General features: G+C 41.5%; 1 protein-coding gene across 1 annotated transcript; it reads right to left on the bottom strand.

The window, feature by feature from the left end:
• Positions 1–18,067: 18,067 nt before the first annotated feature.
• Positions 18,068–24,536, bottom strand: LOC146658094 (uncharacterized). The gene is made up of 4 exons (XM_085426521.1): positions 24,103–24,536; positions 23,610–23,669; positions 22,062–22,670; positions 18,068–21,862 (listed from the first exon to the last, which is right to left on the bottom strand). Exons 1-4 carry the CDS (start codon positions 24,116–24,118, stop codon positions 19,098–19,100), a joined length of 3,450 nt encoding a protein of 1,149 aa, XP_085282647.1. The 5' UTR covers positions 24,119–24,536; the 3' UTR covers positions 18,068–19,097.
• Between the last annotated feature and the right edge of the window lie 1,320 nt (positions 24,537–25,856).

The raw sequence follows: 25,856 nt of genomic DNA, 5'->3' as shown, positions 1-25,856 counted from the left end.
TAAGTCATTTTTTGATGCTTTAATTATAGCGAGCGAATGTATTTTAATCTTTGGTGAAGACTGGAATACTATTCTGAATTTCTCCCTGGATACAACAAGTTGTAAGAGACAAAAATTATGATCTCGAAAAAGAACGGAAAAACTTAGAAATCAAACTATAACAAAACGGTAAAGATTAAAGCTTGGCCAACAAAATTAGAGTACTTCCATCCTGGCGCGAGGCGGTAATATCTGATCTACCTAAAGAGGGTAAAATTACTATGAATCTTACCGCCCCATTTCTATTTTGAATGTAGACTATAAATTATGTACCTTAAGAATCTCTAAAAGACTAGAAGTCCATTTGCTGGATTTAATACATTAAGATCAGACAAGCTTCATAAAAGGCCACCAAACACATGACAGTATTAGAAGAACGCTTCATATTATAGAAGAAGCAAAGAATCACAAACTGAGTATGGCATTAATAAGCCTAGACACAGAAAAAGCCTTTGACTGGGTCAGCTGGCCCTTTCTTTATAAGGTACTAGAGCGTATAGGATTCAACAATAAGTTAATTAAATGTATACAATTATTATACAGTAATCCAGTGGCCAGGTTAAAGATCGATGGACATCTTTCCTCTAGTTTTTAATTGAATAGAGGCACCCGGCAAGGCTGCGGGCTCAGCTCTTCGCTTTGTTTATAGAGCCTTTAGCCCAGGCAATAAGACAGAACCCAGAGGTAGTTACTCTTTTTGCTGACGATATCATTACATACCTCCAGAATCCTGATATGTTACTCCCTGAGCTCATGTCAACTCTGAAAGAGTTTGGGGCCCTGTCTGGTTATAATTTAAATATAACTAAAACACAAGTCCTGACAATTAACTACTCTTCATGCAATTCAATAAAACAAAATTATAAGCTAAAATGGGATGCAAACAAGATTAAGTATCTTGGACTTTACATTTCACAGGATTTTAATAGTCTGTTCACTTTGAACTTTGATAATCGAACTCAATTCAGGAGCACATAACTCGCTGGTCTTCACTAACTCTGGACTTTAGTACAAGAATACAGATTGTGAAGATAAATCTGTTGCCCAGATTTTCATATCTTTTTATGGCTCTACCCATTAAAATCCCAGATTTCCAATTCAATGCTTGGGACAAGTTAATATCACGCTTTATATGGGCAGGAGTTAGACCAAGGATAAAATTATAAACCCTTCAAATCGATAAAGAACATGGCGGACTGGCCCTCCCTAACTTAAAGGAATATTACTTGGCAGCACATCTGAGAAATATTGTTTGTTGGTGTTCCCCGGCAGTGGAGGCTCAATGGAAACAAATTGAGTTGAGCATGGGCAAGTCTCCTCCCCAAACATGATTGGTAGAAAAATCAAGGAGAGGCAACTTAAATAACCATATTGTGGAAAACACTCTTAATTTGGCATGAAGTTGTTAACAAATACAATCTGGGGAGCAATATTAAAATTTTGTTCCCACCTGGAAGGTTAGATCCAACATACTCAGAGCAGTTAAACCTTTTCCAATCCAACCTGTGTCTGTTTGTGGAAGGGGGCACTTTTAAATCATTTTAAAAAATTGAAAACAGAATTTAATCAGGAAAATGCGGACCTGTTCAGATATCTGCAGGTACGTCATTTTTGCAATTTAGAAATAAAGGGTGCCTCCTCCCCAGTAATTGATCTTGTCAAAGTTTTTACAAATGCCTACAAATGTCTGCCCACTAAAGCCATGTCTAAACTCTACGAAGGGCCACAAAAACAAAATGGCAACAACACACTATATCCATTCACTTCCGCTTATCCTTTTCAGGGTCGCGGGCAGTGCTGGAGCCTATCCCAGCTGTCATAAAGGCAGCTTAAGAAGCTTAAGAAGGCTTAAGAAGGATCCTGTCCGAGTGGACTTTCTTCCTACGATTAAAAGGTCACCTTTTTCTACAACGTTGGACTAAATGGCATAAATACAAGCAAAGGCTTGAAGATTCTGTGACTTAATTCAGCTAATATATCTTGTATGATGCCTGGAACAGTGCCCCAATTTGTTCCTCTTTTGTTTTTGTTGGGTTTTTTTGTTTCTTTTTGTTGTTTTTGTTATATTCTTGTCGCAATGAAAATTTAAATTAAAGTTGTTGGGGTTTTTTAAAGTACAGCAATACTACTTTTATAAAGCTATTTGTAGTAAAAAGATATCATTGAAAAGGTGACATCCCAAAATCAACCAGAATGGGTTCAATTTCATTATAAAACTCATAACTGATCCCTTATTTGTTTAAAAATAAAGGATACAAATAGCATGTGTTGTTTTCAAAAACGGGATTGTAGTAGTGTCATTGCAACTAAAAATCTCCACTTAGAATGAAAAAGTAGCATCACAGGAAGAGTAGTCCCAGGTGGGGCTGTGGGACATGGCAAGGACCTGGTTTAATTTTGATTCTTCACTGGAGAACATAGATTTGGTTACATATATTTAGACATTCATTTAAAACAAAACAAAATAATAATAATTGTCTTTTCTATTGTTTATTGTTATTTATAAAATAATGTACCCAAGTAAAAAATTCCCAAAGCCCAATGTTTTTTAGGTTTATAAGTCCTTCAGTATGTAGGCTCTCAGGAAGAGATACAGTTCAATGGATTCATCTGATGTGCTTAGTGGAAGTCAGAAGTTCTCTGACACTATAAGGCAACACAAGCTGAAAACTGTTTCATCACAGGTATAATTTCCTCTGTTGGCATTCCTGCTTACAAGCATCCACTGCCATTATAATGTACAAACATGAAAAGTATATTGTTAGAACAATAAAGTCTTCATGGTATAATGTGATATACCTCTATTTTTCTTTTGCTTGGGTGGCAGCTCTATACTTCCGTAACTTGATCCAACAAAACTGAAGAACAACATTTTAGCCCTTTTAGTCTATTTATAAAGAAAGTGTGCCACATATCCATATATGTTCCCGACTTTCCAGTAATCAGACCACACACAATGCATTAATAGGAGGACATTTTATTTTTACAAACATTCTGATTACATAATGACCAAGAAACTTTTTCCATTCACTCTGATGCTGATGCTGCTACACACTTTATTTACATTTTTTAAAGTTCATGTAAATAGTTTGTAATTCATTATTCTTGAGGTATTTTATATTTACTTAGTTTAAATCATTATTTTCTTCTTATGAACATTGGATAAAGAAAGAAAAATAAACTTTTGTTGTGACCATTGTATCAGCATTGTAAGATTCAATGCTGTTTGCAGGTGTTCCCCAACTCTCTATGAATGGGACTCATGGCCATTGATCAGTGGGTTTTGGTCAGTGGTTGTTGGTCGACGGTCACGAAAATTTGCATAATTATGGTTAATGAACTGACCTCCCAGCCCATTGTTCCTTCAGTGGGCTGGTTTCAGTCATTATGCAAATGTCCTGTTTATAAGATTGGGGAAACCTGCAGTCAGCTGAGACTGAAGAAGTCACCTGGATGAGTGATGAAACGTTTCTCCCACAAAACGCTACGTCCAGATGAGCAGAATCAACTTTTGGATAAATCTGTTGGGCATTTTCTTGGGTTTCAGACAATAATTTTTATTGTTTCATCCAAACAGGACAGGCAAATAAAAATAAAAGAATCTGAAGGTTAACATTTCTTATTCTTTTAAAATATATTTTCTTATTATACTTGTTTTTAACAGACTGAAAGAAAACGGTGTCCTTAAATTTTAATAGTTATAAAGAACACGTGATCACATGTGTGCACACTTTAATGTATTGACTGTGAGAGAGGACATAAATATGAAGCTGCTGGATTTATATTTATAGTAGCAAAAAAATAATGTCAGCAAAAATTTCAATGAAATGAGCAGTATAAACATTTTTGCGACTTTACATCTAAGCATACATTTCCAGATCATGTTGACAGAAATCAAATTAGTATCTCCTTGTAAATGGTTTTCCTTGTGAAACTTTCTCATATATTTTTTCTTGTTTGTTGTGTGAGAGCTTTTCCTCTCACTAAAACCTGCAGGACCCTGCAGGCGTCAGATCTATTCTTGATCCATCATAGGGGATTCAAATGGCTAAAGTACCTCCTCAACAATTCTTGAAGTTCTCCAGAGGCCTGGTAATGAACTAATCATTTGATTCAGGTGTGTTGACCCAGGGTGATCTAAAACCTGCAGGACACTGGCCCTCGAGGCCTGGTGTTTGCACTTCTTCGCTCACTACCCTTCAGGTTCTATCAGGTTCATGCTGGCTTCAAACCTCATCAATGTTTGAAAGTGATTGTCTCCCCTCTTACCCTCGTGTGAGTTACGATTGCACCAAATGGTCTTGTTGTAGTTGACATGCCCAGAAAACATTGAAAGGGAGGCGTTGTCATTAGATCCACCTGAGCTGAAGCTCCGTATGACACGATGAAGCTGCAATACTCAACCGCCAATGGGAAATTAGCTCAAATGGTAGAGCGTTCGCTTTTCAGTCTGGCTTTCAAAAGCAGCACTCTACAGAGACCGCTCTCTTAAAAGTCGCTAATGAGCTATTAATGGCATCTGATGCAGGGAATTATTCTGTGATCATTTTACTTGATCTTAGTGCAGCCTTTGACACCATCGACCACAAAATCCTACTTAACAGGCTCAAGGTTCTGGCTGGTATATCTGGCTCTGCCCTAGACTTTCTTTCTATTTATCAGACAGGACCTTTTCTGTTAGGACTGACAGGTTCACCTCTGACATTGCTGCCCTGACCTGTGGGGCCCACAGGGTTCAGTTTTAGGTCCATTACTATTTTCTTTTTATATGTGTCATGGTCCGGGTGAGTGCTGGGCCTTCCCACAGGGCCGGCATTTCCACCCCTGGGCGGAGCCGCCACATCATGCTGACAGGCTGCACCTGAGCGTAATTGGAATTGCCAGCTTCTTAAGACCAGCGCTTAGACTCACACCTCACCAGATCGTCTGCAAACCTTTGTCAGTCAGGGCTTCCACAGTTTTGTCAGTTCATAGTAGTTTCATGTGTTTTCTCCACTCTCAGAGGACCTCCAGACATTGTCAAGTCGCTGCCGTCACCTGTTAGGATTTCAGCGCTGGTCTGTTCAGTTTCTCCATGCCTGCCTGCCTCCCTGCCCAGCGCTCAGGACAATCATCTCCCCTCACCCGGACCACCTCCCCACTAAGCTTTCCCTCCGCCTGCGCATGAGTAAGACTGTTTACTGCCACTGCGAGTGTTTTTGGACCAGCTTGTCATGCCCTGCGTCTAACACCTGTTCTTCCCACTTTTCAGTGACTAAACACTTACCTCTGGCCCCCCCTCTCCTCGGGAGTTCCTACACTGACATATTTCCAGTGTCGGGTTCTCCATTCAATCCACAACAGCCCCACGGCTTCGCCACAGACACTTCTAGTGCACCTTCTAGTTTTGTTTCATAGAAATTAGAGATGGACCGATCTGATATTACGTATCAGTATCGGTCCGATACTGACCCAAATTACTGGATCGGATATTGGCGAGAAATAAAAAATGTAATCCGATCCATTAAATATCAAAAAGTAACTTGGCTCATAACCGTAGCACGTCGCAGCAGTATGCATCACGTGATAGAGCGGCTGTGTGTATTTGTAGCGTCACCAGCATTTCATCTCCGAGGAAGTTATCCCAGAGAGAAGTAAAGCAAGTGTGTAAGTGTAACCGGAGCGAAGGTGATTTTATTTCCACAGTGTTTTTTAAAGGAGGGAAACCTTCCTCCAAACGGACAGAGCAGTGGAGCCGCCAAGGGAAAGCACACGAATTAAAAACTGTATAATTAAAATATAATTTATTATATTTAAATAGTTAAAAATGTAAAATGAATTAAAACAACCCTGGCCAGGGGACAACACAGTAAAAATCAATAAAACACAACATTAAAAGTCCAGTGGCGTCCGCCACAGTATAAAAGTCATGAAGAATTAAAAATCCAGTGAAGCGGTGCAGAAGGGAAACCCGGCGGCGTCCTCGCCTTCCTCTGCGCGTTCTGCGCCCCGGTGCGCTAAAGAAAGGGAGGCAGCGGCAGTCACTACTCTTTTAGGCAGCTTTCATTCATTAAAAGGGGACAAGTCAAAAGACTTACCCCGGGTGGGCAGAGCTCTTAACTCTGCCCGCCGCTTCTTTGTAACCGCCAATCGGAACCGGCCCGCCTCGCTGCCTCTAATTCCCTGCAGACGCGTAATCTGGCCTCCTGTTGCTGCAGCAGTCGGACCGCTCGCTCCGCGTCCCTGGTTGCTGGCGCTGTATCCTCCTCCTCTCGAACGCCAAGCTCCACCAGTCCCATGTGTCACTGAGCACTCTCTGTAAATTACCACTCGCTTTTCTCTCAGGTGTGTCGAATTAGTAAAAAACGGGAAAAGGGCGGAGTCTCTCCAGGACAAATTGACAGATGCAACCAAAACATGCAGGATAAATAAAACACTCCACAAGATATAACCAAAACATGCAATATAAAAAATAAATAAGCACACTTCACATTAAAACACAGCAAAGTAAAACAACATCCGTCCTTCCCTGGATGACAGTAGCAGTAACCAGTGTGTTAAGTGGATGCGTTGTACAGGGAGATGGCCACAGGCAGGAAAGATTTCCTGTGTCGTTCAGTGGTGCATCATGGGTAATCTCAGTCTCTCACTGAACGTGCTCCTGTGACTGACCAACATGTCATGGAGTGGGTGGGAGGTGTTATCCAACATTGTCTTTATCTTGGACAGCATCCGCCTCTCCGACACCACCTTGAGGGAGTCCAGCTCCATCCCCACAACATTGCTGGCCTTACGGATCAGTTTATCGAGTCTGTTGGCATCTGCGACCCTCAGCCTGCTCCCCCAGCATGCAACAGCATAGAGGATCACACTGGCCACAACAGACTCATAGAAAATCCTCAGCATTTTCTGGCAGATGTTGAAGGACCTCAGTCGCCTCAAAAAATAGAGACGACTCTGGCCCTTCCTGTAAAGTGCTGTGGTGTTTGTAGCCCAGTCCAGTTTATTGTCAATGTGTACTCCAAGGTATTTATAGTCCTCCACAATGTCAACACTGACCCCCTGGATTGAAACAGGGGTCAAGTGTTTCCTGGTCTTCCTGAAGTCCACGATCAGTTCCTTGGTCTTTGCCACGTTGAGCTGCAGATGATTCTGCTCACACCACGTGACAAAGGAGTCGACCACAGCCCGGTACTCTGTCTCATCATCCCTGCTGATGCATCCAACCACCGCAGAGTTATCAGAAAAATTCTGAAGATGGCAGGTCTCTGTGCAGTGGCTGAAGTCTGTGGTGTAGAGGGTGAAGAGGAAGGGGGAGAGGACAGTCCCCTGTGGTGCCCCTGTGTTGCTGATCACCTTGTCAGACACACACTGTGGGAGACGTACATATTGTGGTCTTCCTGTCAGGTAATCAACAATCCAGGACACCAGAGAAGCATCCACCTGCATCGCTGCTAACTTATCACCCAGGAGGGTCGGCCTGATGGTGTTGAAAGCACTAGAAAAGTCAAAAAACATGACCCTCACAGTGCTCGCCGGCTGGTCCAGATGGGTGTAGACACGATTGAGCAGGTAGATGATGGCGTCCTCAGTTCCGAGATGAGGCTGATAAGGCTGATCCAGATGTGGTCTTACTATGGGTCGCAGCTGGTCCAGGATGAGCCTTTCCAGGGTCTTCATGATGTGGGAGGTCAGTGCCACGGGCCTGTAATCCTGGGGGCCACTGGGACGTGGCGTCTTTGGTACAGGGACGAGGCATGATGTCTTCCACATCACTGGGACCATCTGCAGACTCAGACTCAGCATAAACACTTCATGAAAGACTCCACACAGCTGGGGGGCACAGGTCTTGAGGACGAGGGGACTCACTCCGTCTGGTCCAGCAGACTTGCCTGAGTGAAGTCTCCTCATTTGCATCTCAGCCTGGTAATGAGTGAAGGTGATGGGTGGGGGAGGGGTGTCAGGAATCTCACAGGAGGCAACAGCGCCATGTGAAGAGAGAGGCTGGCACAGTGGTGTGGCTCTGGATTCCAGGCTGACTACAGGTGAGGTTGTGGGGGTGGGAGCAGACACTGTGGTGTCGAATCTATTGAAAAACAGATTCGATGGTCTTCATGCCCCTCCACACCTCTCTCATGCTGTTCTGCTGGAGTTTCCACTCCACCAGTCGGTGCAGAAAGTTATGTAGCCTGTGATACACTCAGTAAGCCCATTGATGTCCTCGGCGTGAGGCTCACAGAGTGTTTCCCAGTCGGTCACCTCGAAACAGCCCTGTAGTTCCGCTATTGCCTCCTCTGACCACCTCCGAACGCTCCTCGTGGTCACAGGTTCCCTCCTCACAATTGGCACATAGTGGGGGGTGAGGTGAATCAGGTTATGATCTGACCTACCAAGTGGGGGGAGGGAGGAGGAGCTGTATGCATCCTTGACGTTAGCATACAGTAGGTCTAGAATTTTTTCTCCCCTGGTGGGACAGTCCACATATTGTTTGAATGTTGGTGTATTGTCCAGTGATACGTGGTTGAAGTCACCCGAGATCACAATAAAGGCACTCGGGTGCTGAGTCTGTAGCCGAGCTATGGCAGAGTGGATAGTGTCACGTGCAGCTGTGGGGTTAGCAGAGGGAGGAACATAAACAGCCACCAAGATGACGTGAGAGAATTCCCTGGGTAAATAATACGGCCTGAGTCCAACAGCACACAGTTCAGTGTCCGGGCAAGAAATCCTTTCTTTTATTGTTATGTTGGCAGGGTTACACCACCGGTTGTAACTAAAACAGCAAGCCCACCTCCTTTACGCTTACCGCTAGCGATGCTGTCCCTGTCCGCTCGAACTGTGTGGAAGCCTTCCACGGAAGCATTCTCGTCGGGAATGTCCTGGTGCAGCCATGATTCAGTGAAACACATCAGGCTACACTCTCGGTACTCCCTCTGACTCCGTACCAGTGCTGAGAGCTCGTCGATTTTATTTGCCAACGATCGCACATTTCCCATTACGATAGACGGCAGACACGGTTTATACCTCCTCCTCGCTTCAAGCCTCCGCTGTCTCACCGTCTCCTTCTTTCTTCTCTTCTGTCCTTGAACTCTGCATCCCCGATGTGTTTTCCACTTTGTGTTGGTCTTTCACGTGGAATTCCAATAAAATTGATTTATGTTTGTGGCTGTAATGTGACAAAATGTGGAAAAGTTCAGGGGGGGCCAAATACTTTTGCAAGCCATTGTATGAGTCTTAGTAAAGTGTTTGTCAGAAAGCTACAGCTCTTTCCTCTTTGATAGTGAAAGAGCTGTAAACAATCAGTGCTTTGTTAACCTCGTAGTTTCTGTTCGTTATTCGAAGTTTCTGTCAAGGTAACTGAAAAAACGTCTGTCATTAAAACTGATGGATGGATCACATTTTTGAGAGACAGGTTCATGTTGTCTGCGTTTGTTTCTTTAGTACGGCCCAGACCTCAGGCTATGATTTCACAATGAACAGCAGCATGACTGGAGATTATAGTCCTCTGGGAAACTTCTGCTTTATCCAGAATCTCTTCATGTCTGAACATGAATGTCCTGACAGCCTGAGCAGAATCTACTACTAGTTACAGATTCAAGTAGTAGTAGAAAAAGGCTTTGAGAGCTGTCTCCATTCTGGTTTGTGAATCGTGAAATTATGTCTCATATGCAAGATTAGAAGAGCTGGTAGGTAAAATGTCACTATGAAGAGATCTAATCGTTCTTTATGCCATTTGTAGATCCTCTGGACTTTGTTGATGACCCTCTGGAGTGATGTTTTTTCCTGCTGGCAGACCACACTGGGATACAGTATGTCAAGGTACTTTCAGTGGAGCACCCGTAGAATGACACTAACAGCTCTTTGGCTAACGTGTTGTTCTTCAGGACTCTCAGGAAGTTGAGTTACTGCTGTGCCTTCTTGATCATAGCTGTAGTGTTTATTTTCCAGGATAGGTCGTCACCCAGGTGCAGGCCCAGGAGCTTGAAGTCAGAGACCCTCTCCACACAGTCCCCATTAATTTGTATGGGCTGAAATTTCTTTGGTTTTTGTGGTGTTGAGGACCAGATTGTTTTTGGCTGCACCATGTTGAAAGTTTTTCCACTTCTTCCCTGTAGGCAGGAACTCGTACCTGACCCAGCATGGGCACTCCACCTTCTTCCGGCTAAGGACTATGTCTAAGACTTGGAGGTGCTGATTCCCATCCCCACCGCTTCACATTTGGCTGCGAACCGTTCCAAAGGCCATCACCCGAACTACATCATTCACGAAAAGCAGAGATGAGATTCTGAGACCACCCAAGTGAAAGCCTTCAGCCACGTGGCTACGCCTAGAAATTCTATCCTTAAAAATTATGAACAGAATCTGTGACAAAGGGAAGCCCTGGTGGAGTCCATCACCCACCGGAAACGAGTCCATCTTATGGCCGGCTATGTGTACCAAGCTCTTGCAATGTTTGTGTAAGGATTGAAAGGCCCGTAGCAATGGCCCAGACACCCCATACTCCCGGACTTCTCCAAGTCCACAAAACACATGTAGACTGGTTTGGCAAACTCACACGCACCCTCAAGTATCCTTGAGAGGATAAAGAGCTGGTCCAGTGTTCCGCACCCAAGTTTTTGCTTCAGCCGCTGCCAGAGCCATGTTCCGTTTGGCTTCTTGGTAACTATCAGCTGTCCCCAAAGTCCCACAAACGAACCGAGCCCGATAGGCCTCCTTCAGCTTGGTGGCTCCCTTGGTGGCAGCTCAAGCTCAGACTACAGTCAGGACCCGTTCCCCGACATGAAGGCGCAAGAAACAAACCCTTTCATTCACCGGGAAAAACCCCAACGTGCCGGCAGCAAGCCAAGGGGATACTGGATACCCACCTTAGCCCCCTGCCTCTCACCATGGGCAACTCCAGACTGAGACAGAGTCCAGCTCCTCACCAGGAGACTGGTTCCAGAGCCCAAGCCATGCGTTGAGTTGACGCCGACTATATCTAGCTGGTACCTCTCAACCTCACGCACTAACTTAGGCTCCTTCCACACCAGAGAGGTGACATTCCATGTCCCAGTTGCCAGTCTTGGTAGCGGGGATCAGTCCACCAGGGCCACCGCTCCTGGCCGCCGCCCAGCACACAATGCCCTCGACCACTATGGCGGATGGGCCCATGTCCCCTTCTCGGGCTATGCCCAGGCGGGCCCCATGGACTAAGCCCCGGCCACCCTTGGACACCCTCCCCGGGCTTTGTTCCGGGCAGTGTAAACTGTTCCTTCGGTGATACTCTCGTAAGGGTCTTCTGAATTGGTCTTTGTCTGGTCCCCCACCCAGGACCAATTCGCCATAGGTACGAGATACATGAGGACCTATGATACAGTGATACTTTTGGCAAACAACCATTTGACTAACATGTGTGTCTCACCTGCTCTTGTTCATCTCTGTTCTGTCCTCATTCTCCTCTCCCTCTCTGTTCCTCTCTCTCCCTCTTTGTGCTGACAATCATCAAATATACAGTGGAAACCAGATATTTACACACTCTTCAGATAAAAACACAAACACTTTTTTAATTGTAGCATCAAATCAGACTAAAAATTTTTTTAGGTTGATAAATATAAAAAACATATTTGTTAAATTTAAGAGTAAAGAGAGAAACTATCTGTATTTCTTAATTGCAAATGGCACCAAATTGTATTCAAACTGAGCCACACTTATGGAGCTCCACGATTCTTTTCCTGGTGTTTTGGTTGACATCTCTTGATTTTTCCCATGTCACAGAAACAGCCTCTGTGTTTTGCCTTATATGCATCCACAGCTGTGCCACCAGTTTACTCACATGGACTCTACTAACCTATCAGAAGCTTCTTCAGCTCAGAATGGAATCGTCTGGAGTTTCTTATTAATTAACAGTAAACTTAGTGTACATGTACTCCTAAATTTGATGAAAGTGATAAAAAATAGAAGCTCTGTCTCTCTTTATTCTGACATTTAACTAATTCAAAAGATATTTCAATATTTATTTATCCAAAACAAAACAAGTTTACTCTAAATTGATGTTGTACAGTAAAAATGTTCTTGTGTTTTCCATAAAGTGTAAATATCTGGTTTAAACTGTGAATATACTGCTGTGTATTGAAGTTCCTCTTGTTTTGCATAGAAATATACTGAACAACATACAAAGCATAATATATAAAATACTACCAGAGTTGTTTCTTTGAAAGAAGCCCCTTATATCCATGCTTGTATATCAGTGCATTACTGAAGCCGATTTATTTAGCCGTGGAGGGAAACAACTGAAAATATGAAATAAACACACTTGTAAGCTGAGACTCTCTAAAGAAACAGCATTGTTGTTGTTTGGCTTTTCATTTCTAGAATGATTCAAATGTTACCATCATTTCCCCAACCCCGCAGGCTTTGTGACCCGTGAAGAACTGAGACTCCTTCTGGTCAGTAAAACAGGATCGGGAAAGAGTGCATCTGGAAACACCATCCTGGGGGATGCGAATGCTTTCAAAGAAGACGTTTCGCCCGAGTCTGTCACCGACGGCTGTCTCAGAAACGAGGCAGAGGGTGAAGACGGAAGAAATATCGCTGTGATCGACACTCCGGGGCTGTCTTCTGGATGAAATAGATGAAATGGTGGATTTCAGTGGAGGAAACCACTACACCAACGAGATGTATAAGGCGGCCCAGAAGAAACTCGAATGAGAAAGGCTGAAGAGGAGAAAGGAGGAAGAACAAAGAAAACGGGAAGAAGAGGAGAGGATCGAATTGAGGGAGCGGTGTAAATTCTTCGGCCTCCCTGTCTTGGGATTATTTGGCACAGGAGCATACTTTACATCTTATGTTCTCACGGGGCTCGGTGGAGCCCTTGGATATTCTCAGTTAAATTGTACACTGGCAATGTTCGCTTAGCTAAACCCACCCCGTTTCTCCTTGTTACACTATGAAGGCTGAGTTTCATTTCACTTGTTTTCTAGGATTTCTAGTTCTAATGCAGTCTATGTACTTACTTACTTACTTACTCACTCACTGAATGTTTGCCTACGCTGTAGCTGTTCTATGAAATCGCTATAAAACAAAAAAAATAAGCCCCCCTTTCTAGTATTTTCAATAGAAGGCGATTGTCTCGTTCGTTCTCGGAAGAGGGAGAGAGACTGTCCGACGCGGAGTGTGACAGAGGCGGGCGAGCGGCAAGACGCCGAGCTTGACGGTTGGGCGTCTTCTTTACTCGTCGATACCGTGAAAACTGCGTAGGTGTATCACCTACTCGACCTAGTGATCAACGAGTACCGCACCGAAGCATGCAACGGGTGCAAGACCAATCACCCCAGCCAGAGACAACACGAGTGTCTGCGAGTCTTGGTGTCAGGGTTCCTGTGCCTACCCGGTCGGCTCAGTATGGCTACATATGTTTTTCATTTTGTTCCTGCTCTCTCCCTTCCTCTCTTTCCCTCCTCCCTCTGCCAGGGCGGAGCTCACCTGTGGACTTCTGCCCTTGGTCCACGCACCTGGTCGCCATCACGCACCTGTGGCTCGTTACAAAAGTGTTCCAGCTCCTTTATAAGACGGCAGCTCTGTGTTTCTCGTCGCTGGACCGTTGCCGACCCGCATTCCCTGGACCAACCCCTGTGTTTCCTGAGTGATTGAGTGTGCGAGGAGTGGAGTACGTCATCGTGTTTTCTGTGGAGTGTGGAGAAGAGCATGAGGAGTGGACGGAGTGCGTGTGGACTTTCAGTGTCTTTTCCCTTTGTATGTGGACCCCCGGAGCCCGGCTTCTCCCCTCACCTCTGTAAATAGATCGCCTGGTGTGCTGTAATAAAGATTCTTGTGTTTCCCAACTCAGAGCCTGCGCGTGTGTCCGTTCCATCCCGCTGTGACACTTGGAGGATGACTTTTACGCTGAACATTATTACAGCATCAGGAAAAGACTCCTCACGCCGCTTTTCATTCCTTCCATTCAACGTCTCCTGATCATGTATTCACAGCCACCAGAGGCGCCGTACAGCACCGAGCCCCTGAAACACGGACAGTTTGTTGATATTGTAATCAAAAATACAATACGCACCCCCCTATTGCGCATGTCCCTAAATGGTATGGCCTTCCAGATTGCCTCAGTTGTATCGTGAGTGTAATTTCAAATAAAATAAAATAAAACTCAGAAGCGTCTGTGTGTTGTATTTTTCTTCTTCTTCTTCTTCGTCTTATTATTATTATTATTATTATGCTTCATTTTCATGTACTGGGGTATCAATGACCCCCACGCTGCCGCAGCAGCTTCTGTGCGTGGCCCCCAAGTGCTACGTTTTCTTTCCCGATCCCCTGACGAACCCATTAGAATCGCTCTGGGACACTCTTCGACCCCAAATGATCGTTCTGTTTTTTTCATTTTCATTCACCTGTCTCTACTGAGGGTGGGGTACTTTGGGACCCCCGGGGTCTGGGGCTGCCCCGAAGGGGAGCACAAGGGTTAAAAGAACAGAATTTGATCAAAAACAACGGACTTTGAATGAAAACAACGGAATTAAAATGAAAACAACAGAATTTGAATGTACAGAACAGAATTTGAATCAAAACAATGGAATTTGAATGAAAAGAACAGAATTTGAATGAAAAGAACGGAATTAGAATGAACAGATCTGTCATGGTTGGCTGTGTGGCAGGTGGGCAAGCAGGAGTGGTGGATCCAAAATGCAGGACTCAGACGCAGAAGTTCAACTTAAAGTGCAGCTTTATTGCTGTAAAACCTCTTACTAACTAAACTCACCAAAAGACAAACAAAAACGCTGGTGGACTAAAACACTGAAGCAGAAATACTGAACTGAAACTAGAGCTGGAAACAAACTCACTGGTCACACGGAGGCAAAACACACACAGCTTGTTGAGGGTACAACGCAACACTGACTCAGAGAAACACAGGGACTAAATACACTGGGAAGTAACGAGGAGAATGAGACACAGAAGGAGAGCACAGCTGGGGGAAATTAGAACTGACGAGACAAGCAAAGCAGGACACATTCACATAAGACACGGACCTTCAAAGTAAAACAGGAAGGATCACACAGAGACGCGAACTTGACACCGTGGAGACAGCAACTAAGAAACACAGAGACATAAACCATAAGGTAGAGGACTCTAAGAACCGAGAGACACAGAGGGGAACCCAAACATGCAGACACAGATTTACACAGAACAGAGGGGACATAGAGAAACATGAAGGGCAAGGGATCGAAACTAGAAACCATAGAATAACTCACACCAAGTACAATAATACAAAAATCACAAAGAACTAAAACGCTGGGTCAGGAGACCCAGGACCGTGACAAGAACAGAATTTGAATGAAAACAATGGAAGTTTAAAACAAACAACAGAATTAGAATGAAAACAACGGAATTAGAATGTACAGAACAGAGTTTGAATGAAAGCAACAGAATTTTAACATAAACAATAGAATTTGAATAAAAAGAGTAGAATTATAATGAAAACAAAATCAATTGAATGAAAACAGAGGAATTTCAATGAAAACAACGGAATTTGAATGTATAGAACAGATTTTGAATGAAAGCAACAGAATTCTAAAACAAACAATAGAATTTGAATAAAAAGAGTAGAATTAGAATGAAAACAACAGAATTTGAACGAAAACAACGGAATTTCAATGAAAACAACGGAATTAGAATGAAAAGAACAGAATTTGAATGAAAACAACGGAATTTGAATGAAAACAACGGAATTAAAATGAAAACAACAGAATTTGAAAACAAACAATGGAATTAGAATGAAAACAACAGAATTTGAAAACAAACAATGGAATTAGAATGAAAACAACGGAATTTGAATGTATAGAACAGATTTTGAATGAAAGCAACAGAATTCTAAAACAAACAATAGAATTTGAATAAAAAGAGTAGAATTAGAATGAAAACAACGGAATTTGAATGAAAACAATGGAAGTTTAAAACAAACAACGGAATTAGAATGTACAGAACAGAGTTTGAATGAAAGCAACAGAATTTTAACATAAACAATAGAATTTGAATAAAAACAACAGAATTTGAGAACAAACAATGGAATTTGAATGAAAACAACGGAATTAGAATGTATAGAACAAAGTTTGAATGAAAGCAACAGCATTTTAAAATAAACAATAGAATTTGAATAAAAAGAGTAGAATTATAATGAAAACAAAATCAATTGAATGAAAACAGAGGAATTTCAATGAAAACAACGGAATTAGAATGAAAACAACAGAATTTGAAAACAAACAATGGAATTAGAATGAAAACAACGGAATTTGAATGTATAGAACAGATTTTGAATGAAAGCAACAGAATTCTAAAACAAACAATAGAATTTGAATAAAAAGAGTAGAATTAGAATGAAAACAACGGAATTTGAATGAAAACAACGGAATTAGAATGTACAGAACAGAGTTTGAATGAAAGCAACAGAATTCTAAAACAAACAATGGAATTAGAATGAAAACAAAAGAATTTGAATTAAGGGACGTGACAAATCGTCAGTATTTTACGTGTCGGGAGTGAGAACGGGCTGTGGGACTTGTAAATGACAAGGACCTGGTTTAATTTTGATATTTCACTGGAGTACATGGATTTGGTTGCATATATTGAGAAATTAATTTGTTATGACCTTGAAACAGAAAACCTAAACAAAATAACAATAATTATCTTATATCTTTTTTTATTAATAAATTTTATTAATCACTTCTCGTTACCCCATGTATACTACACGATGCATGACGCACGATCAAGGCGAAACTCGGGCCGATCACCAAAACGGTCGCACGACTGAAAAATCAGCTCAAAAATCACAGTGTATGCCCAGCATTACATTATGATCCGTCGGCACGTGCGCGCTCTGTGTTTACGTCATTGTGCAGAATCTGTGTACCTGCTCTCATTTACTGTTTTAGCTGTTTGGTGGTTGTTGAAATTTATGAGGTTCAACCTGAGATTCTGGGCAAAATAGATTTATATTTAAAAATCAATTCAGGACTTTAATGAATTGATTTTAATCGGAAAATGGATCAACAAAACCACCCCTAACATGGAGCAACTGCATTTCTGCTTCCTCATATTATGTGGGTGTTCCACAGATGTGCAACTTGCTGCAGCTCTTCCTGTTAAATATTTAATATTTATCTTATATCAGCACAAAAACACATTTCTTTTGGCTCAACATGTGACCCAAGAGCACCGTATCAGTCAGAACAATAGAGTTTATCAAAAATACCCAACAACAAGAATAACAGTGGTAGATGCATAATATTGGGGAAAATTATTAATTATTTAACGTGAATTGTTTAAGTCAGCCTGATTTTATGTTTCTGGCCAATGAAATATGATTTTTTTTTCCTATTCTGAACACAATGATAATAAGCCTGGTTTACAAGCATGATGGCTGTTAAAGCCAACTTTTTATCCTCTCTCTGTCTGTCTTTCTCTCAACCCCATATCAAGATATTTCGGTAAATGTCTCACAGTACTCTGCGTGACAACATAACCTGCCTGAATGCAGTTCAGGTGGTGTAGTTTATATCCATGGACCCTTCCATGTCCCTCCAGTTGATCAATAAGAAATCCTGCCACCTCAGTCGGATCGGACTCTTTCTCCTGTACAGTCCCATGCGTTTTAGGTTTCTTCTACGTGTCCGCATGCTTATCACAGTACTGTCCAAGCTGGTCAATAACAGCAAGATCTCCCCATGCCTCAGTCCAAGCACAAAATAGAACTTAATGAATTCAGATAAACCAGCCATTTTCTCGCACTCTGATCTGCACTGTCATCCACTTCACTATGTTTTAAGGCAAACAAATATATTGTGTTTTAACAATAAAAGATATGCTATAACGTAAAAAACTTTATTGTTCAAACAATGTGATTATCACATTTTAACAATATAATTTTTATGTTGTTCAAACGTGAAAAATATATTGTTAGAACAAGTTTTCATGTTATAATGTGATATACCTCTATTTTTCTTTTGCTTGGGTGGCAGCTCTATGCTTCTGTAACCTGATCCAACAAAACTGAAGAACAACATTTTAGCCCTTTTAGGTTATTTATAAAGAAAGTCTGCCATATATCCATATATGTTCCCAACTTTCCAGTAATCACACATGATACATTAATAGAAGGACATTTTATTTTTATAAAACATTCTTACATAATGACCAGCAACTTTTTTATATTCACTCTGAATTTCCATATGGGAACTATGGCACTGCACGTGTATAGTATCCACCAATAAAATCAGAGTAAAACTGTTCATAAGTCAATAAAAGTCAATAAAACATTTCCTACCCCTTAAATAATTGTATCAAACTTTATATAAACACAGTGCTCAAATAAATGCTTACAAAGACACATTAGAAAATAATGTAGTAACATCATATAAGTTTTTTAAACCCTCAATATCCATAATTATTATGTGCATGTATTTTGATATTTACCAATTTTATATCTAAATGTATGTTATCTTATTGTTTACAAAGTAAATTTTTCACAACTATTTTTCTTCCTATTTAAATGAATACGACTTGCAAAGAACAGATCAGAAATTATTATTATGTTTTTAATCCTGCCATAAAATGTTTGTGGCTCATATAATACAAATCATACACTTAATATTTCAAATACATCATCTGTAGACTGTTCAGTATTTCCAGGTTTGCAGTGGAAATCATTAACAGACAATAATTTGGTGAATTACTTTGAATTACTTTTACTTTCAAACGGAGAAGATTAATGTCCTTTTATGAGAGCACCACCTGCTGGGCACAATAGTAAAAACACTCAGTGTAAAAATATGGCTCTAATAATAAACACTAATGTTGGTGTCTTGCTGACACTGCTGCCTTTCCAGAGTCTAAAAATTAAAAATGACAGATTTCAGCAGCAATTTTGCATTTTGCTGCTTTGTTAATTGAAAAAACAAACAAACAAAAGTGGTGCTCTCTCTATCACTGTAACTGTAGGTCCTTTGTGATGTTCCATGTTTTATTTTATGTTCACTTTCAAACACTGGTATGAAACTCATGTGTTCTTCTAGTCTGTTTTACTGCTGCACTGTTTAAAGTCATCAGGCTATGATGCATTTATGGTTTTGTTTATATTTGTTAATTTCTTCTTCATGCTTTTTCTGCATTTCCTCCAAGTCTTTCTTCAGTCTTTCTTCTTTGTCACTGGAGACCTTGTGCAAATGAGAATACTCATGTTTGTGTTTCTCATGCTTTTGCATCAACATCTTATATGTTTCCTTCAGATCCCTTATCTCTTCATTATATTTCTCTATCAGAGATTCAAAGTCCCTGGTGTATTTCTCTTTGAAGTCATTGAGCTCTTCAGCTTGATTTCTGGCCTCGTCTTCATATTTCTGCTTCATTTGTTTAATTTTTTTCTTGTTGTCATTCTCTAATTCTCTTCTTTTTCTTTCCTCCTGTTCTATTCTGACACAGTCATCTTTCATTCTTCTGTGATAATCTTCTTTTTCCTTTTCATATTTTTCTGTCAGCTTTTTGATTTTCTTATCTTCTGCTTCTCGTCTCTGTTTACTTTCTTGATACTTATTGTCCCACCAGTCTTTCCTTTCCATCTCCCAGGCCTCTCTCTCTCGTCTCATTTCTTCTCTGTTTTGCTCCAGCTCTCTGATGAGTTCTTCTTTTGATTCAGATTCTATTTGCTTCTCCAAAGTTTCCAGTTTTTGTTTCCATTGTTGTCGTTGAGTTTCTTCCTGTTCTTTCTTCTTTCTCTCCTCATCTTCTCTGATTTTCTGTTCTCTCTCTCTCTCTTCTCGCTCCTGGTTCATGCGTTCCTCCATCTGCTTGAGTTTTTTCAAGCTCTGCTCTTTCTCAGACTCAAATTTAGAGATCTGTTCTTCCATTTGTCTTTTTACTTTTTGCATTTCTTCTTCATGTTTCCTTTTAAGCTCCTCCCTCTCTCTCATCATGTCTTCATCCTTCTGTTTCAGCAGCCTCTCCATCTCCTTCTGTATCGCTGCCTCAGCCTCTTGGAACATCTCAGTGGTGTAGTATCCGCCATAATTGTCTTTCAACATGGCTTCAATTTTGATCAGCAGGTCTGTCACTTGTCTACGGTTTTTTGGATCTTTGTTGTTGAAGACGTGGTATCTGCCTCCACAGTCTTTAATCAGAGTTTTTACAAAATCAGAACAGTCTTCTTCTATGTAACGTTCAATGGATGTGTCTTCAAGCTCATCTCCTCTGGTGAAGGTAACAATGATGAAGTTTCCTGACTTCTTTCCAAAAATCTCTTTGATCTTTTTCACAGTTTCTTTCTCCTCCTCTGTAAATCGACCGATCTGCAGCACCAGTAAGAACACGTGAGGTCCAGGAGACAACATGCTGATACAGTTCAGGAGCTCCTGTCGAACTTCATAACTGGACAGAGTCGTGTCAAACAAGCCGGGGGTGTCGACCACAACAACAGGACATCCATCAATCTCTCCTGCTGCTTTCTGACATTCTCTGGTCACAGAAATCTGACTGACTTTAGATAAAAACACCTTTTTGCCCAAAATGGTGTTTGCAGTTGCACTTTTCCCACTGCCAGTTTTTCCAAGCAGCACCATCCTGATGGACTGTTCACTTTGATGTGCATCATCAGATGAAGCCACACTGCTGCGTTTAACTTCCTGAAGTTCAGCTTTAAGTCTTGTTACCTTCTCCATTTGAGCTTTGGTGAACATTTCTTTTGTGAAGCACTTGGATCCTTTAGCTTTCATCTTATCCACTTCATGCAGAAGCTTTGCAATCATTCGCTTTTCTTCGATGTTGAGAACAACTAATTGTTCTCTATGAGTCTGACAGAGCTTCTGAATGTCCTTGTCTTGTCTTACAAAGTTTAAAACAGCTGGATCTGTAGGATCTGAGTCCACAGTGAACAGAATCATGGTGAAGTCATTGACTCGAGAGCTGAATGTGTTCTGGATGGTCTCTAACTCTCCCTTGTCTTCATCAGTGAGGGGAGCCACAGGTAGGACCAGGATGAAGGCATGGACACCCTCAGGATCACAGAGGGAGATACACCTGAGTGATTCCTCCATCACTGCCTCCTGAGGTTTTCCATACAAGGCAGGCAGCTCCACCAGGGAAACCCAACGTCCACACACCTCTCCCTGATGTTTAACACACTCTGATGAGTTGGAGGCTGAATGAAGCTCAGTCTGACCTAAAATGGCCTTGGCTGCTGACGTCTTCCCTGCTCCTCTCCTCCCACACAGAACCAGGTTTAAAGATGGTTTGATGAGTTCAGATTCTATTCTTCTGATCCCTTCAGGTGGTTTGATGTCTTCAGACTTTGGTCTGATGGTCTCTTCGGTGACTGTGAGGAATTTTCCTTTGTTCTCATGCACGATGTTCTCAATCTTCTCCATTAACTGTCGATGATCATTTTCAAACATGTTGTAGTGTCTACCTTCACAATCTCTAAGGAGAAAATTAACAGAAAACCGCATCTCCTCCTCATCTGTGATGATGACCATTGAGTGTTTAAAGGCATCTCCATTAAACACACTCAGGGTCAAACTGAGAGTTTTTCTGCTCTGCATAGTGAAATCAGAAGGTTTCACCATCAGCAGCAGAACGTTTGGTCCAGGAGGACAGAGACTCACACAGCTCTTCATCTCTTCTCTCGCTGCTTTCAGAGATGGACTTAAGAAGTCGGGAGTTTTCACTACTGTTAAAGGTTTTCCTCTCCACTCTCCATGGAAAACTTGTCTGTCTGGAGAAAATCCTGAAAAATCATAATTTTTCTTCACAATAAAGTTACAGAGTGCTGTCTTCTTTGCTGAGTTCACTCCAAACAGCAACATGCAGAGTCTACGTCCTGTAAAGGAGCAAAGATACAAACAGGAAATTACTCTCAGACAGTCTGACTGATCCTAAAAGCCTTTTGGTCTTTCTTCACTTTTTCCATCTTCAGTAAATGCTGCTTCATGTTTTTGGTGGATCGTTCCTTCTGAGCACTTTAGAAAGTGTCTTTATGTTAAAATATCTACAGATAGAGTTTGGGGTTTTTTACTTACCAACAGGCTGAGGATCATTCAGAGTAACAGGAGCTTCTTTTCTTTGTTCAGTGCTGGTGTGCTGACAGGTCACATGTGTTCCATTGTTCATTTCTACAATGCGTTCCATGTTTTCTAGTAACTCCCGAATGTTGAGGTTTTCAAGCTGCAGTGACTTGTTTTTACATCGTCTGATCATTTCCTGTATAGGTGTATGATACATGACACTATGCCATAAACCCAGACGCCTCTCTCTGGGTGGTGATATCAGAACCAGTGAATGATCAAAGGAATGATCACTGAAGAAGTTCAGGACTCTGCAGAGTCTCGTTTTTTGATGCTCTTTGAAGTCTTCAGGCTGTAGAACCAGCAGGAACACATGAGGTCCAGGATCAGAGAGCCTCACGCAGTTGTTCACATGTTCCTTTAATTTCTCCACTGAGATGTTTGGATGAAGCAGATCTGGAGTGTTGATGAGAACTATTTCTTTCCCTTGAATGTGTCCACTGACTCTCACACATCGGTCCAGTTCTTCCTCAGGGTTGAACTTGTTCTCTCTCAGTATAAAGTTTCCCACTGAGCTCCTCTCAGACCAGCTGTTCCCCAGCAGGACAGCTCTGAGCTCAGACACTGAAACGACAGCAAACACAAACACTGAACAAAGAATCTTTCAAAGTTAATACAAGCAGAAACAGCACTATATCATAGGTTTTAATTAATCTAATTTTAATGATTTTCCATTTGTAACCACTGAGTTGTAATTATTGAAAAATGCGCAAAAATTGTCAGTTTGTTTAAATATGTGTTATTTTTTCTAGTATTTATGGATCATTACTGAGCCATAGATATATATTCACATGTGAGAATACTACATAAAGTTTGAGAGCTGAAAAATAAAATTAACCTCTGTTAAAAGCTCAGTTTTACATCCACAGAATCTGAAGACCAATTTTTTTTTCTTGTTTGGCACAATTTTATTTCTATAATCTCTTTTGATCACCATTGTCACAGAATGCATCAGAATCAGAATCAGAAAGGGTTTTATTGCCAAATGTTGAGCAGGTTTACAACATTAGGAAATTGCTGCGGTGCTTCAGTGCAAACATACTGTTATAAATTACGTTTAAATAGACATGAAAATAAAAATAAGAGTAAGAATTAAAAGTGCTAAGTAGATAGATATATACATGATATATACATGAGTGCAGGTGGTTTCAATAAATTTCAATAAATTGCACCAACTTCATGTCTGTGGCATAGAGCTACATGAACACTGGTATCCTGAATGTTTGATCTGTTAACATGAAGTTAAGGAGACATTTGCTGTAACCTCTCCCAGATATGACCCCAAAAGTTTACATAAAATAGTTTTCTTCACTTTTCTATACATTATATTAGCTTTAAATGTAAAGAGAGAAAGCAGAATCCGTGCACTAAGAGGTTTTCATTATTCCAAACAGGCTTCACACTTCCTGCTATATTTTGTCTTCACCTGCTCCTGTCTAATGTCTTCCACCTTAAATTGCCCAGTTAAAGTTTGCATTAAACATCTTTTCTTTAAAAACTCACTGTGGGGGGGCACAAAATCAAAGCTCTTCCTGCGACGTCTGGGAAAAGTGTCTTGTGGTCCTGCAAAGATAAAGAAAAACATGCATTGTGCACTGAGACGTGTTATCCTGCAATGACTACATCAGATGGAACAAAGCACTTTTAATGTCAACAGCTGTATGAACAGATCACATTAGTTCTGGGAAAGATTATTAAACATGACTGTTAATTTTCAGAAAATACATTCTGTCAAATGTTATTGGTTAAACACATTGTTAAAGTATGTTGCATGCAACACAGCAGCCTGGTTCAGCAAAGACACTCAGATGAGACCTGCTGTAAAATATTCACCTGTAGTCACATCGTTTATCCTCTAATAATCACTTTTTCTTCATTTTTTTCACATTTCTCCAAACAGGAGAAACCAAGAAACAATTAAATTATTGTCAGAAAGTGCTTGTAGAGGGAGGTAACTCACAGTTACTGCATGTAAGTGTGACAAAGTAAGACTCACCAGATGCTGCTGCCATGCTGTCATTCAGCTGCAGAACTCACTGTGGAGTTAAAAAGAAAAAACAACAATGACAGAGAAAATGTTTTTCATGTTTGAACCTCTGACATCAAAGGAGTTTTGCACAGACGGTGTTGGATACAGACACTTGGATGGTTTTATGTAAATATTCACAACAAAGCGAACAAAAACTAGTCTTCAGAAGCACGACTGCCTGTAAAACATGGCAGAAAGTCCCTTTCAGACTGTTGTTCACTTTAAGGTGAATGAAAGTACTCTTAATGAATCATATTCAGTTCTTCCAAATGAACTCTCCTTATTTGAGTCAAGAATAAAGTTGGTGGGGTTCAAACTGAAATCCAAAACTTTTCCGTTTGAGTGTCTAGTGAAGATCATCCACCCTTATTTCAGCATTTACTTAGTGGGTTATTCTCAGTTTCATTTGGCCATGTTGCTATCATTAGTTACAAAGAAACCTAATCTAATATTACAGACTTACCAACCCCATCCCCCCTCCTTTGTGGGGTTTTCAGTCTGAGTCTCAGGATGTTTGTGTGTATTACTTCTAGTCTATGTACCCACCTTGCTTTTCTTGTGCTACAGCTCTCTGATCACACCACCTGTTTCACGCTCTGACTCCTGGGAAGGATTTCAGTATGGCACCTGGCTGCCCTCTTGCCACCGCTTTGCACTGGATCTCTTTTAACTCGGGTCAGCCCAGCATCACTCTCTTCAGCTCACCCAGACCTTCAGCTGCTCCTCAAAGTGTCACCAACTCTGCCTGCAACATGAGTCATATTCCTCTTTCAAATTCATTCAAGCCTGGAGAAGTTTCATACCCACAATAATCACCCACTCCTCTGTCCACAGTTACAGCTTTAGATCTCCACACTATGAGTCGTGTTCAAACATCAAGCCCTGAATCCCTCACCAAGTTTATTCCTTTGCTTAAACTTGTAAATAAAGTTTGTGGAAATTGCTCTGCTGTCTCCACAGTCACATATTGGGCCCCTTTGACACTAAGCTTCCGATCTCTTATTTGTTGTGCAGTGTGTACAGTCAATCAATCAATCAATCAAGGCTTTATTCGCCACATGCAGGTTGCCCTGCAGTGAAATAGGATTGGATCGACTGGTCCCTAAATGCAATCGACACCCCTTTCTCAACAAGAAGTCTGGGCTCGGGTGAGCCTGAGTGCTGAAGATATCTACCTATTCATAACCATGGGAACAGGGTTCTGGCTGATCGGAGCTGGCTTGGCCCTGACTTATCGGAGATTTAAGAAAGCGGAACCGGCTGTTCAAACCCTCACAAGGCTGCCCGCTGGGATTGGAACGATGGGAGAGGCGTGAGTTTCTCAAAATGGGCTCATTGAGTCAGCACGGATAAGATCTTGGAGAGGCTACGGCTGCCGTGAATACTCAGAATAAGATCTCTGGACGCATATTGGATGACATCTCGGGGAGGCTCACTGTCGTGTCTCAGACATTTGTGTTCACCTGTCCTGATAAAACACCTGGTCGCTGTGTCATAAAATACATGCTTAACTGCATCTGCATGCACATCCAACAGCAATGTCGAGTACCCCTGACCATCACTGCTGAGGTCATAAATAAACCTCCAGATTTGCATATACGAGAACTCTGAGAGGTCAGGTTACTCTAATATTTGCTCCCACCAAGCTTAGAGGCTTTACTTGATGAGTTTGCCTCTGTTCAAATTAAACAAGGTAACAAGAAGTCTGTGTTTATCTGTAC

The sequence above is a fragment of the Rhamphochromis longiceps genome, linkage group LG12 (genome assembly GCF_057381845.1).
Source record: "Rhamphochromis longiceps isolate RC_006_pf linkage group LG12, R_longiceps_female_GT1.1, whole genome shotgun sequence".
In the NCBI taxonomy this organism is placed as follows: Eukaryota; Metazoa; Chordata; class Actinopteri; order Cichliformes; family Cichlidae; genus Rhamphochromis; species Rhamphochromis longiceps.
This window is presented reverse-complemented; position numbering and strand designations above follow the sequence as displayed.